The sequence below is a fragment of the Notolepis coatsorum genome, assembly GCF_963971535.1.
Source record: "Notolepis coatsorum genome assembly, chromosome: 17".
In the NCBI taxonomy this organism is placed as follows: domain Eukaryota; kingdom Metazoa; phylum Chordata; class Actinopteri; order Aulopiformes; family Paralepididae; genus Notolepis; species Notolepis coatsorum.
In genome coordinates, this window is record NC_140181.1 from 20,293,481 (window position 1) to 20,305,087 (window position 11,607).

Consider the following 11,607-nt stretch of genomic DNA (forward strand, 5'->3'; position numbering starts at 1 on the left):
GCTGTCGGTGCGTGTTCGTGTGTCCGTGTGTCTTTGGGTCTGTCTGTGTGTCAGTGTGTCTTTGTCTGTGTGTGTTTGTGTACGTGTGTGTGTGCCTATGCGTTTCTCTCTGTCTCTTGTAGGAATCTGTGCGTGTGTACTTGTGTGTGTTTGTGTATGCACGACGTGCATTTTTGTTGTGTGTCTATTGCATGTATCCGTTTGTTTGCATATGTGAATGCGTGCGTAAGTGTGTAGAGGGGATGTGTCTGTGTTTACTCTGCTCTGCTCTGCGTTGCTGGGTGTCTGGCGGTTACATCATGTCTTTGTGATGCTGATTTATTTGGGTGAAGACACTCAAAATACTGCCATCTGCCTGCCAGGAGGGGGGGTGTAGTGGGCGGGCAGAAGAGGTAGACTATAGGCTGAGTTCACAGAGCTTGTTATTCTCTCTCTCTCTTTTTTTTTTATCAAACACCTCAAATTTGTTGCCAATCTCTATTATTAGCACAATTTAAACCCACATGAATTTCTTTAATAAAATGATCAGATTTTTTTAAAGGACAAAGATAAGTGTTTTTCTGCTCCTTCTTTGAAGTCTGTCCTGTCTTTGTGAGTCTGAAAGACAGTTTGCTAAATGGTGTTTTTTCCCCTCCGTCCGTGGTGTGAATCTATGCTCTCTCTGTGTGCCCCATGCCAGGCTGCCAGAGTGTTGAATTAGCATTTGATCAAAACCCTGAAAGGACCACGGAAGTGATCGAGGACAGTGCTGGGCAGAGCTGAGGGACTAGAGGGGGGGGGGGGGGGGGGGTGGGTGGGGGTTGGGGGTTCATGTGGCTCCAGGAGAAAATAGGCTAGTGGGAGGGGGGGGGGGGGGGGGGGTCTGAGGTAGGAGAGAGTTTGCGAGAGACTGTTACTGAAATAATTAACATATTCCCATTCAATGTGAATTGGGTGGGAACGATAGTAAGGGCTGGGGGGGAGGGGTTCTGGTAGGCATGGCATGCTAATGCTCCCATAAGAAAACTATGCAGAAGGCATCGCAGGACCCTACAGACGGGGCAATCGCAGCATGCTCACCTTGTTTACTTCCCTGTCGCATGGACGAGACATAAACCGCGTTTTGTTCTGTTCTGTGTTGTGCTCCTCCTTACCCAGGATCCTTAGTTCGTAGTCTCTTCCCCTCTCCCTTGTTGTGCACAGGTAACCCTAGTGACCAGGACGAGGGCCGCGGTGGCATCCTCCGGCCGTACCCCGCGCGCGAGAATGCTCCATCCTACGGTCTGAACAATGCGGCCGCCTCCACCGCAGACAGCGGGCAGCAGACGCTTGCGGAGCCCCAGGCCTCCCCCGAGGACCCCCTCGGACCCCTGCCTGAAAACTGGGAGATGGCCTACACGGAGAATGGAGAACTCTACTTCATAGAGTATGTCACCTAAAACCTAACACTTAAACATGCTGAGTTTGAACGACCTTTAACCTGTTCTGTTGCACGCAATTATTAAGGACCCGATGAGCATCATTGTACCGTACTTGTATAATGACAATACATTTGAATCTAATATAATCTAATACACCAATAGACGGGAATTGGTGTTTGATGCAAAATCTTTACCTGTACAAATATCAGGGAAGTGTCTCCTATTGGACCAAAGTGCCCAACCCCCCTGGCCTAATGTAACCCAACCCAGCCCCCTCCTCTCCCCAGCCAACCAGCATGGCTCTCTGGGCCTGCAGCCCTTCAGACCAGCCTGATAATCCCCCCATGCCCTGCCCTGATCTCTAAGGAGAGATCACAGCCGGATCACCTGACTACCAGTACCTCCAGCTCTCTGTCCTCACCAACAACAACACAGCACAGGACAACCACACCACAACGGGATGGCTGTGTACTTTCAGCGGTTGTTGTATGTTGCTTTATGTGGTTGTAGAGTTATGTATTCTTTCTCATTCTCGGCGTTGAAGAGCCCCCTGCTGTGCTTTCCTACTGGTTTGAAGAGTCCATCTCTGACTGTCTGTTGTCTTGTTGCTCTCTCTCCCGCTCAGCCACAACACAAAGACCACGTCGTGGCTGGATCCTCGCTGTAACGACAAAGTGTCCAAACCTCTGGAGGAATGCGAGGACGATGGTAAGCTGCTCTGCGTGGACATCGTCTGCCCCTTTACAGGTCTTCTCCATCTTGGTTTGGTTGTTTAAAAATCGATAGGTGGTGCTCTTGAGCTCTCATTCACATTCACAGATCTAGATCTGTTGTGATCTTTAAGAAATATATATATAATCACAGGCAATTATAATGGCATTATATATATCCCCTTAATAGCCTACTAACTTTTTCTAAATGGAAAATCCAAATGGAATGTGTTTTTTGCCCAGCTTCTATTTGAGTTTTGATTGCAAAATGCTGGTCTGGTCCTGTGTTTCATCTAAAGGATTTTTAAACAACCCTGTGTAACGTTAGATGCTAGATTTTCTTCACTAATTGCCGTTAGGCAATGTTGTGTTCCGTCTGAACAAGTGACAGTACAAAGGATTGAAAATATCATAACAATGCCATTAAAATGCACCTAAAATAGAAATCTAATCTAATATAGAATGTATAGAAAATCCACAACCTATATTTTAAGAAATTGCACCACCAAGTGGTGATGTTGAGAACCTCTGTTGTCAAGAGCATCTCAGACTGTTGTTGTTGCCTTTCATTTTGCTATTATTTGTTGACACTAAGGGATCTCCTGCCACTCCCCCCCCTGCCACCCCATCACCTCATTCTTTCTCTTGATTGGCTCCTGTCTCCTGCCCCTTCCCTCCATCTCTCTTCTCTTCTTCATCTTGTTTTCCTTCTCTTCGTCTTGGAGAAGAGGGGGTCCATACAGAGGATCTGGAGAGTGAACTAGGTAGGTGTTTTTTATAATACTCCTCTTCCTCTACCATTCTCTCCTTATTTTCTTCTCTCTCCCACTCTCTCTCCCTCTCTTTCCTTCTCTCTCTCATCATCCATACTGTAATCCATTGGCTATAGTGCCGCCTCTGTTCCTAACATACATTACAAGGGTCATAATCAGGACCATGTGCACTTAGGGGGTTCCAAACACAAGACATCCTGTTCACTGTGCCCACAGTGAATGACACGGTGATTTTCCTACTTGGGAACGTGTTTGGCTGACGATTCAGGTCGATGTAATATTAGTTATAAGTGTTCCCTGGACCGTAAAATGGCTACGCAGCCCTGACTCTCAGCCACTTTGTGGGTGGCAGAAGGCAAGCGCTGAGATGGAATCAAATCTCCCAAATCATGCAAGTGTTTTGAACGTCTGGCTACGAGCCCCTATTATTGCTGGCAGATCAGGCAGAGGCAGTCTGTGATTATGGATTGTGAAATCCAGCCTGCGTTGGGTGGAGGCTCACACACCACTCCGCACAGAGCAGCGCTAATGTCTGTGTGAAATCAAATACAGCGTGGACGAAAATCAGAGGTTAGCGTCTTAATGGGACTGTGTCGAGTTTAATAGGCCTTATCTGTCAGCATGTTCCCTTTGAGCAAGGCACAAGTGCTGTATGTGTGTGTGTTGATTAACTGGGCACACTATATAACATTGGGCCATCTGGGCAGAACATGTGGTCATAATCTGGCTGTTGGAGCTTCTCTACTGGAGATCCATACAGATGTTACCTCTTTGTGTTCATCATATGTTCCAGTCCAACTCTCAATACCTTATTTATTAGACCCAGACGTCGGCAAGGACCTCTCTGACCTGTATCTCTTGGCCCCTGATGATGAGTTGTGATCAATTGTTCTGTATGTGAACCAGCGGTTGCTTAGCAGACTCCGCTTTAAAGGGGAACTATCTTATAAATGGCCTTTTTGAGTGTTTAGCATTGTTTCCTAGCTATGTGAACTTATATTAATATGATCTATGTCTCTAATTCTCATATTGGCGCATTCTTCCAATTCTCCTCTCACAATATTCACCCTCACTGAACTGAGTCATCTGAAAATGTGCTGATCTGTGATGTCAGAGAGACACCGCTGCATGATGATGTGGCTGTGTGGCATCAGGTACATGATGAGCTGCACACAGTGGTTGGAGCCCAGGCTCAAACGGCTTAAGATCTTGAGGTAGAAAAATGCTGTTTTTGAGGACTTCATTAGAAATACAAAACAATGAAAAAAATAAAAATACAGAGGTGTTCCATAGACTCACAGGAATTGTGTAAAAGTGCCCAAATAGTGAAAGAAATAGTAAAATAGTTCCCCTTTAAACTCAAATGGGAGCCAAACTGGACTCGGCTTCTGAAGACTGGAGCTGTGCTGGGAGGGGTCGTTTACGGAGACGGCAGGCGGTCTGATTGAGGAATATTGATACGTTATAAAACTTTAATTAAACCAACACGACAGTACAGCTCAATACATACAATTGTATAAGGGGATGCAGACCAGAGAAAGACTTTCGTCTTGTTTACATCAGGGTCCCCCATTTTCAATTCATCATAACATATTATGACACACACGACATACAGATAGACAGTACTGCTACATCTATACATTTATGACATACCAGATTTGCAAATACAGTACTGTTTGTGATACGAAAAGAGTCCAGAAAAGAGAGTATATACATTTGACGTAGACACTGTACATTGGAGGAGGTTGGGTAGGTGGTGGGGGGGGGGGACTGTACATTGGAGGTGGGGGGGTGGGGTCTCCACTTAATTGATTTATTTCTGAATGGCCTTGACTGCTCTCTGACTTGAGATTGGGTTAGATTGTTTTATTTATTTATTATAAAACGTATTTTGTGCTATGGGCAATTCTGGAATTAGATACATGATGATCGCACCACCAGGGTACAATAATTAAAATGAAGATGAAATGTCAACAAAGGGTCCTGTTACAGTGAATGGAGCAGGCGGTTCCGTTTAGTGCCGTTATGGGGATCGATCCAGCTCGGCCACATTCCACTTACTACCGGCGAAGCAATTCTGAGTTAGCATCCTTTTCTCTGGATAAATATTTCTTTCCCGAAGATCGCAGTAGTGTCTTCCAGGATGACGGGGCCCTTATCGACACGGCAGGAGTGTTCATCAAATGCGTTGAAGAGCATCACTGATGTTAGTCCTACTATGCCAAGTGCTTTCTCAATATCCACACATAATCCCAATTGAACATAACGTGGGTGGGATGGTGCTTTACAATGCCATAACAAAGGTGGAGGGCCTAGATAAGATGATGAATCATTTTAGTAGTGGTCACCTTTTGCCCGGCCCTCTCTCTGAAACCAATACCATGTCAGAAAAGCCCCCCGCATTACAGAACCCCCCCCCCCCCAAACACACACACACACACACACATTAAATCTTTATGCTGCTGTTTCTTTTTACTTTGACCACGTAGAGAAAAAGCGATAACATCATTTGAATGAAGAAGTATACAGCTGCAGTATCTGAGTATCTTAGATCAGTGTTATAGTTTCCATAGTGTTTATTGTTCCAAGTCTCTTTTACACTCCCAAGAGAAAGCAGATATTATACATTTATTAATATCAGGTTGAGTTGTGTATCTCTAACGTGTCCTTTTCCGTTTCAGAGCTGCCTCCGGGATGGGAGAAGATTGACGATCCTGTGTACGGGTGTATATGTAGAGTAAGTTCAACATCTCACTGACACCTGACCTCAGAACAAAACCATCTCTAGGCTTATGTAACCCAGGGTTACAGAACTTCAAACCTTTCGTGTCACTCAGCTGATAAGAGGTGTGCCCTTCCTGCTGTCTTGTTGTACAAAAACTTGTAAGTCGCTTTGGATAAAAGCGTGTCAGCTAAATGACAAAATGTAAATGTAATGTAAGAGGCACCTTCAGTTATATGACTGCATATTTTGTTACCTGCTTGACTGTAGAGGCTATAAACCTTGACGCGGATATTCGCTGAGCCTCAGTTTACCCGTCAGGCCCTGTATTGGAATTGAGTGGCACCAAGCTATTTCAGCAGTGGACTGGCGTCCATTTTGTGTCTGCTGGCTCATGGCTTAAGGTTATGTGACCTAAGCAGCATAGCCGTCACTGAGGCTATACTGTGAGAAGCTGTCAACAACTACGAATGTAGCGCCATTCATCACACTGACAATGAATCTTCCTCTCGATTTCTCCTCCGTCCACCTTTCCCCCCCCCTCATTCATTACTACTCTGCTCTTTGTCTCTCCCTTTTCTCAATATATCATCTCTCTCTCTCTCTCTCTCTCTCTCTCTCTCTCTCTCTCTCTCTCTCTCTCTCTCTCTCTCTCCACCTCTCTCTCTCCACCACTTCTCTTCCCCCCTCTCTCTCCCCTCTCTCTCTGTCCCTCCATCACTTCTCTCTCTCCTCTCTCTCTCTCTCTGTCCCTCCATCACTTTTTCTCTCTCTCTCTCTCTCTCTCTCTCTCTCTCTCTCTCTCTCTCTCTCTCTCTCTCTCTCTCTCTCTCTCTCTCTCTCTCTCCCTCTCCCTCTCCCTCTCCCTCCCCCTCTCTATCGCTCTCTCTCTCTCTCCCTCCTCTCTCCCTCTCCCTCCCCCTCTCTCTCTCTCTCTCTCTCTCTCTCTCTCTCTCTCTCTCTCTCTCTCTCTCTCTCTCTCTCTCTCTCTCTCTCTCTCTCTCTCTCTCTCTCTCTCTCTCTCTCTCTCTCTCTCTCTCCCCCTCTCTATCTCTCTCTCCCTCCCCCTCTCTCTCTCTCTCTCTCTCTCTCTCTCTCTCTCTCTCTCTCTCTCTCTCTCTCTCTCTCTCTCTCTCTCTCTCTCTCCCCCTCTCTATCTCCCTCTCTCCCCCTCTCTCTCTCCTCCCTCTCTCCCCCCTCTCTCTCTCTCTCTCTCTCCCCCTCTCTATCTCTCTCTCCCTCTCCCTCTCTATCTCTCCCCCCCCCCCCCCCTCAGTCATATAAACAGGAAGACTCAGTATGAGAACCCGGTGCTAGAGGCCAGGCGCAGGAAGCACATGGAGCAGCAGCCGCAGCCTCCTGAAGGTGAGCGGTACATTCGAGGTTCGTTTCCTGCCACGGCACCATTTCTTTCTTTCTTCATGTCTGTGAGCGTCATGTCCCTTCTTCTCTGTGCTCGTCCATGTTTTGTCTCCTTTCTGGGTTCCGGGCCACGTTCCATTTTTTTGTCCTGTTGTCCAGTTCGTTCGGGAAGTGAATTGAAATCTCTCGTATGTCGAGACGACGAGGAAAGACCATGTCCGGTTCCTCAAGGCTTTTGATTCACTTTCCTGACCAGATGTCATGTATAAATGGAGCTGGCCCCCAGCTCTGGTGTCCTGTTCAGTGTTTGGGTTATTGTTTATTTGGTTATTATTAATCATTCATATTTTATATCATTTGCTATTCCTTTTTTTCGTAACTACTGTCGATTTTCTTTACCTTGAAGAAGCTGTTGCTTTGGATTGCACTGACAGAAGCTGTCATTATCATATCATGCTTGCTAACTGTTCATATCACTGAAATGCAACATTACTGTCAAATACAGTCGGATAAGATAAATGTTTTCATCAAATATTTACTACACATCGCAATTAATTAGTTATTAATGGGTTGCAGCGAATAAAAACTTGCAACTGGACTTGAAAATGAGTTACTAGTTAGTGAGAATTCAAGTATTGAGCTTACATAATTACTGATACTAATACCTTTTCTTTGCCTTGTGCATGTAGAGTACTTAAAGGAAGTGCACTGTATGCCTTTGTATCTTTAACTGTACATTTATTTGTATGTCTTTAACTGTACATTTCACTGTATGTCTTTAACTGTACATTTCACTGTATGTCTTTAACTGTACATTTCACTGTATGTCTTTAACTGTACATTACTTTGTATGTCTTTAACTGTACATTTCTTTGTGATTGTTTGTGTATGCATGTGATGTGCCTGTTTGTATGTATGTATGTATGTATGTATGTATGTATGTATGTATGTATGTATGTATGTATGTATGTATGTATGTATGTATGTATGTATGCAAGTGCATGAATTAACAGCCCATGTCATTGTATCTGTACAGAGTGGATAGAGAACACTCTTCAGCCGGGGCTCCACTCGCTAACTATGCCCACAACCACCTGGAGACCTACAGGGACCCTAACGTGCCTCCACCTCTGCCCCCCGGCCCGGAGGGCCCAAGCGTAAGTCTACCTCCACCTCCCTGAATTTCCCCAAGGGGATCAATAAAGGAATATCTTATCTTATTGTACCTCTTATTGTGGACCCCAGGAAGACTAGCTGGTTGCCATGGCACCAGCTAATGGGGATCCGTAATCAAATCAAATCAAATCAAACCTCTGCCCCTGGAGGGCCCAAAAGTAAGTTTACCTCTTCCCCCAGGCCCTAGAGGGCCCAAACGTAGCCCCCAGGCCAAGAGGGCCCAAACGTAAGTTTACCTCTTCCCCCAGGCCCTAGAGGGCCCAAACGTAGCCCCCAGGCCCAAGAGGCCCAAACGTAAGTTTACCTCTTCCCCCAGGCCCTAGAGGGCCCAAACGTAGCCCCCAGGCCAAGAGGGCCCAAACGTAAGTTTACCTCTGCCCCCAGGCCCTAGAGGGCCCAAACGTAAGTTTACCTCTGCCCCCAGGCCCTAGAGGGCCCAAACGTAGCCCCCAGGCCCAAGAGGGCCCAAACGTAAGCCTCACCACACAGCAGACAACACACAGTATATGTTTGGTTTGAGAGCCATCGCAGAAGTCCCTTCTTCATCTATCCAGCATTTTGTACTGCAGGATTTTCCAAATGATTCTCTTGGGATGGTGCAACAGTGTAGTGCTGGTATGTGTAGTGCTGTATGTGTAGTGCTGGTATGTGTAGTGCTGGTATGTGTAGTGCTGGTATGTGTAGTGCTGGTATATGTAGTGCTTATGCATATATGATGGAAGGGACTGCAATACACAAGCAGACAGAAATAGTGTACACACACACACACACACACACACACACACGTTTACAGTGCCTTCCAGATTTATTGGCACTCTTCTTGAAATCTTTTTTTGCCATAATGAGGACAGGTAATGAGCACAGGTAATGAACACAGGTAATGAGATGTAGCCTGTGCTCAGGAAACATTTAAATGGAAATATTTTAATCAGGGGCAATTGTAATTTTTTTAAAGAGTGTTGTTAGTTGATTTCAGATTAACTGCTTTAGTTATGACCCACTTTAGTCATGACACTCTCTGGTATATTGGTATATTACACTCATGCCAGTGGATTGTTACACATGGAGGTGAAATATAGGAAGCAACTGCTATGATCTTATATATTGAACATGTAGAGCAGATCGATTTGAGGCTTTTCTTTATTCTTGATAGAGCTCATGATCTTGATGCAATTATACTGAATCTAAGTGAGATTTACCAAATAACAACCAGAGACAGAGTTCAATTGCCTTTGTGTTTTGATGGGCAACCTCTTCTTTTTCTTTTATAAAGTAAAAGCGAATAAAGGTAATTTGAAAGAAACAAATTGTTCTAGGGAAGAATCCATTGAGACAATGGAGTGGGGGTATTTATATTACAGAATTATTAGACATCATTTGGATGCATCCATCTACCTCGTTGTCAGTCCATGCCTTTGTGACAATCAGACAGATCAATGGGTGGTTCATCACGGGAGATGAGAGATCAAGAGTGTCAAGAGCTCCAACACTTGACAAATCAATTATCATGATGTCACAATCCGCTATCTCTCAGCCTACACTTCAGGAGGATTGTCTGCAGTGTGTGTATTTCAACTATGCAATCCACGATGTTGGTTAGGAGGGCAGGTGATTAAAGTCGCTGTAAGTGGTATATTTTGTTAAAATAATAGCTCTACATTCCGCCAGCCATCACTGACATACAGTCTCCCGGTCCGCGTGTGTATGCTTTACCCAACGCAGTTGTGCGATTTGCTAATCTGATTGGCCACTGACGTTTCTGGTCATGTGACATGTGCGCCCAATAGCGTGACGAGCTGTGTCTTTGCCCATTTCCGCGTCGAACAGCCTGCAAAGCACCTGGCGTTCTATCGCCATGCTCTAAGACAAACTCTAACCGTAACCAACTTCGAAAGAGTGCCTAAGCTTAACCGTCGAAAGAACTTGCAGTCATACGATTGGTGCACATGTCACATGACCAGAAACGTCAGTGGCCAATCAGGTTAGCAAATCGCACACAACTGCGTTGGGTAAAGCATTCGCGCTCCCGGTCCCTCCGCCCCCCAGCAGGAAACCGCTCCCACTTCATCCAATCAGGAGAGGATAACTCCACACTGCAAACATGAGAAAGAAAAACGAGTTTTAAGCAATTATCTGCTTGAAACAATTAAAATAATCTGCCATTGCCATCAGCAAATTTGGCATGGCGAGATTTCTTAAAACAAGCCAAAAATAAATATCTAGGGTTCTCTCTCCTGACTGGATAAAATGGGAAGGGGTACCAGAAAATGTATTTTTTTTTAGTTTAGTGCAGAGCGGAGGGACTGGGAGACCTGCGTTACTGACCAGACACTCTACATCAGTGATGACTGTTTAGTGCAGAGTGGAGGGACTGGGAGACCTGCGTTACTGACCAGACACTCTACATCAGTGATAGCTGTCGCAATGTAGAGCTACTTGCCACTTATTTTAAGAAGAAAATACCACTTACAGCACATTTAACCCTTTCACTCCCACACTACAGAAGGTTAACCCTTTTCACCGACACGCGGCAAAAGGTTAACCCGTCCACTGCCACACTACATAAAGTTAACCCTTTCACTACCACACTACAGACGGTTAACATACCACACTACATAAGGTGAACCCTTTCACTACCACACTACAGACGGTTAACATACCACACACTACATAAGGTTAACCCTTTCACTACCACACGACAGACGGTTAACATACCACACTACAGAAGGTTAACCCTTTCACTACCACACTACAGACGGTACAGACGGGGTTAACCCCACCGGTTAACCGTATGTAGTCGTGTGGTAGTGAAAGGGTTAACCTTCTGTGTAGTGTGGTCGTGAAAGGGTTAAGCTCTTCTCAACTGGGTTGAAAACAGAACTCGCGCCCCTTGATGCGCCCCCTGAGCCGTCTGACCCGAGACTCAAAATGGCCCCCTTTGGTCTCCGCAGGCGGGAAGCCGTTCTTCACGCGGAACCCGGCGGAGCTGAAGGGCGTCTTCATCAACACGCAGCTGAACAAGAGCCGGCGCGGCTTCGGCTTCACGGTGGTCGGCGGCGACGAGCCGGACGAGTTCCTGCAGATCAAGAGTCTGGTGCTGGACGGGCCCGCGGCCCTGGACGGCAAGATGGAAACAGGTGCAGTACACAGCCACAGCCCACAGGGGGGCACTGTTTAGATTAAGGAGATAGAAGGTGGTGTCACCTCAATGCTATGAAATGTGGAATGTGACAATCGTGTCAGTGGCAGCGCTGAATCATTCTCATCATAATAACAATCAATAACAATCATCATCAAAGAGCCTTTTCTCAGTCCTTGCCCCACAATGGTGGAATGAACTACCCACCCCAGTTAGGACAGCCGAAACCCGTCCAATCTTTCGCCGTCGACTAAAGACGCACTTCTTCAACCATTATCTGAAATAATATAAAAAAATTACAAACAAAAAAAAATTCTAATCTAAC

The 11,607-nt window shown here is 45.7% G+C and overlaps 1 protein-coding gene across 1 annotated transcript in view; it reads left to right on the top strand.

The window, feature by feature from the left end:
• The window catches only part of LOC311244306 (membrane-associated guanylate kinase, WW and PDZ domain-containing protein 1-like), a gene marked incomplete at its 5' end in the record, with an annotated part of 219,745 nt that overhangs the window by 161,781 nt on the left and 46,357 nt on the right, over window positions 1-11,607 (top strand). The window contains 9 exon segments of the mRNA XM_084333755.1: window positions 1,138-1,405; window positions 2,026-2,108; window positions 2,839-2,874; window positions 5,565-5,607; window positions 5,609-5,620; window positions 6,882-6,977; window positions 8,013-8,100; window positions 8,103-8,124; window positions 11,095-11,280. Coding sequence (XP_084189881.1) covers window positions 1,138-1,405; window positions 2,026-2,108; window positions 2,839-2,874; window positions 5,565-5,607; window positions 5,609-5,620; window positions 6,882-6,977; window positions 8,013-8,100; window positions 8,103-8,124; window positions 11,095-11,280 — 834 coding nt within the window.